A 1,361-nucleotide genomic window follows, 5' to 3' on the forward strand; every position below is an offset into this window, starting at 1 on the left:
ATGTCAGTTTGATTCAGCTGAATCTACATGATATATGATATATGTTATTATGTTATGGCAGCCTTGTCGGCTTGCGTGCCCTGTCATGTTGTGATACAAACGAAAAGGGCTACAGTTTATGAAAATGTTATCGCCTAGTGGGGCTCTGTTACATGATATTGTCTTATTCACGATTCAATGTGACCTCAGCTAATAGATATGTGTACGGGGGGTCCAGGTCGGACCCCAGTCGCGGCCTACGGGGTTGGGTCGTGACATTTAACTCATGGATCTTATCATATAGACACAAATCTATAATAATCATGTTGAAGGAAATTAGGAGAAAGATAATGAGTAGAACTGTGAACATGATTAAGTTTGCCAACACCTAGATATCTGATATTGCACCTATGGCTAGACTTATCTTAGAGGAGAATAAGAACAAGTCTAGGACATGTAAGGTTCTTTGGAATGCTAATATTGAATTTGAGATTGGAGAAGAGGAGTATAGGCATATAGTTAACTTGACTGATAGAGTTTGTAGTTGTAGAACTTGGCAACTGAGAGGCATTCCATGCCAACATGTTGTTTCTGCTTTGTGCCACATAGGACAGGAGCTTGAACCTCTTGTGGAGCATTGGTATAAGAAGGATACCTTGTTAAAGGCTTATAGTCATTTCATCCAACTAATTACAAATATAAAGATGTGGCCTGAAACTAACAATCCAAGGATTGAACGTCCTGAACCTAAACCAATGTCTGGCAGACCTGCAAGAAATAAAAGAAAGGGCAAAGATGAACCAAGAAAGAAGTATGGAAAAATGTCCAAACAAGGGGTGAAACAGACTTGTTCTAAGTGTAAACTAGAAAGTCATAACAAGAGATATTGCAAGGTAACATAATTTATATTTGCTTGTGTCTTTTTTAATCATTTGTTGAATTTTTAATGAACATATATTTTGTGCTTAAATATTCAGGTTACTGGTTAAAGTTTAGACGCAGCTAGCTATAATTCACAATTTACTGATTAAATCTCACAAGAAAGTAGCCAACCTGAACCAAGAAGCTCCAGCCAACCTGAACCAACAACATCAAGCAAGCATGTTTTTTTCAAAAATAGTTTGTGCTGATATAAGTAGAGTTAAGAGGGTGAATGAATCTGCAAGCTCAAGCCAACCACCACCATATGTGGATACAAGTATTCCTGTTACAAGAGGAATAATAAGTCAACTACCTCCGAGGAAAAAAGAGAATATTGAACAAAAGAGAGGAGGAGTTGCAACTGGAGAAGATTCTGTAAGAGGGGGGCCAAAGAAGCCAAGTAATGGTGGATCAAGTAATGTTGGATTTGACATCTTCACAAGTGCAAGTGGAACCCAAAT

At 38.0% G+C, this 1,361-nt stretch overlaps 1 protein-coding gene across 1 annotated transcript; it reads left to right on the top strand.

The window, feature by feature from the left end:
* Positions 1–389: 389 nt before the first annotated feature.
* LOC129894936 (uncharacterized) lies at positions 390–968 on the top strand. The gene is made up of 2 exons (XM_055970532.1): positions 390–872; positions 957–968. Exons 1-2 carry the CDS (start codon positions 390–392, stop codon positions 966–968), a joined length of 495 nt encoding a protein of 164 aa, XP_055826507.1.
* Positions 969–1,361: the final 393 nt, after the last annotated feature.

Source organism: Solanum dulcamara, chromosome 1, assembly GCF_947179165.1.
Source record: "Solanum dulcamara chromosome 1, daSolDulc1.2, whole genome shotgun sequence".
NCBI lineage: Eukaryota > Viridiplantae > Streptophyta > Magnoliopsida > Solanales > Solanaceae > Solanum > Solanum dulcamara.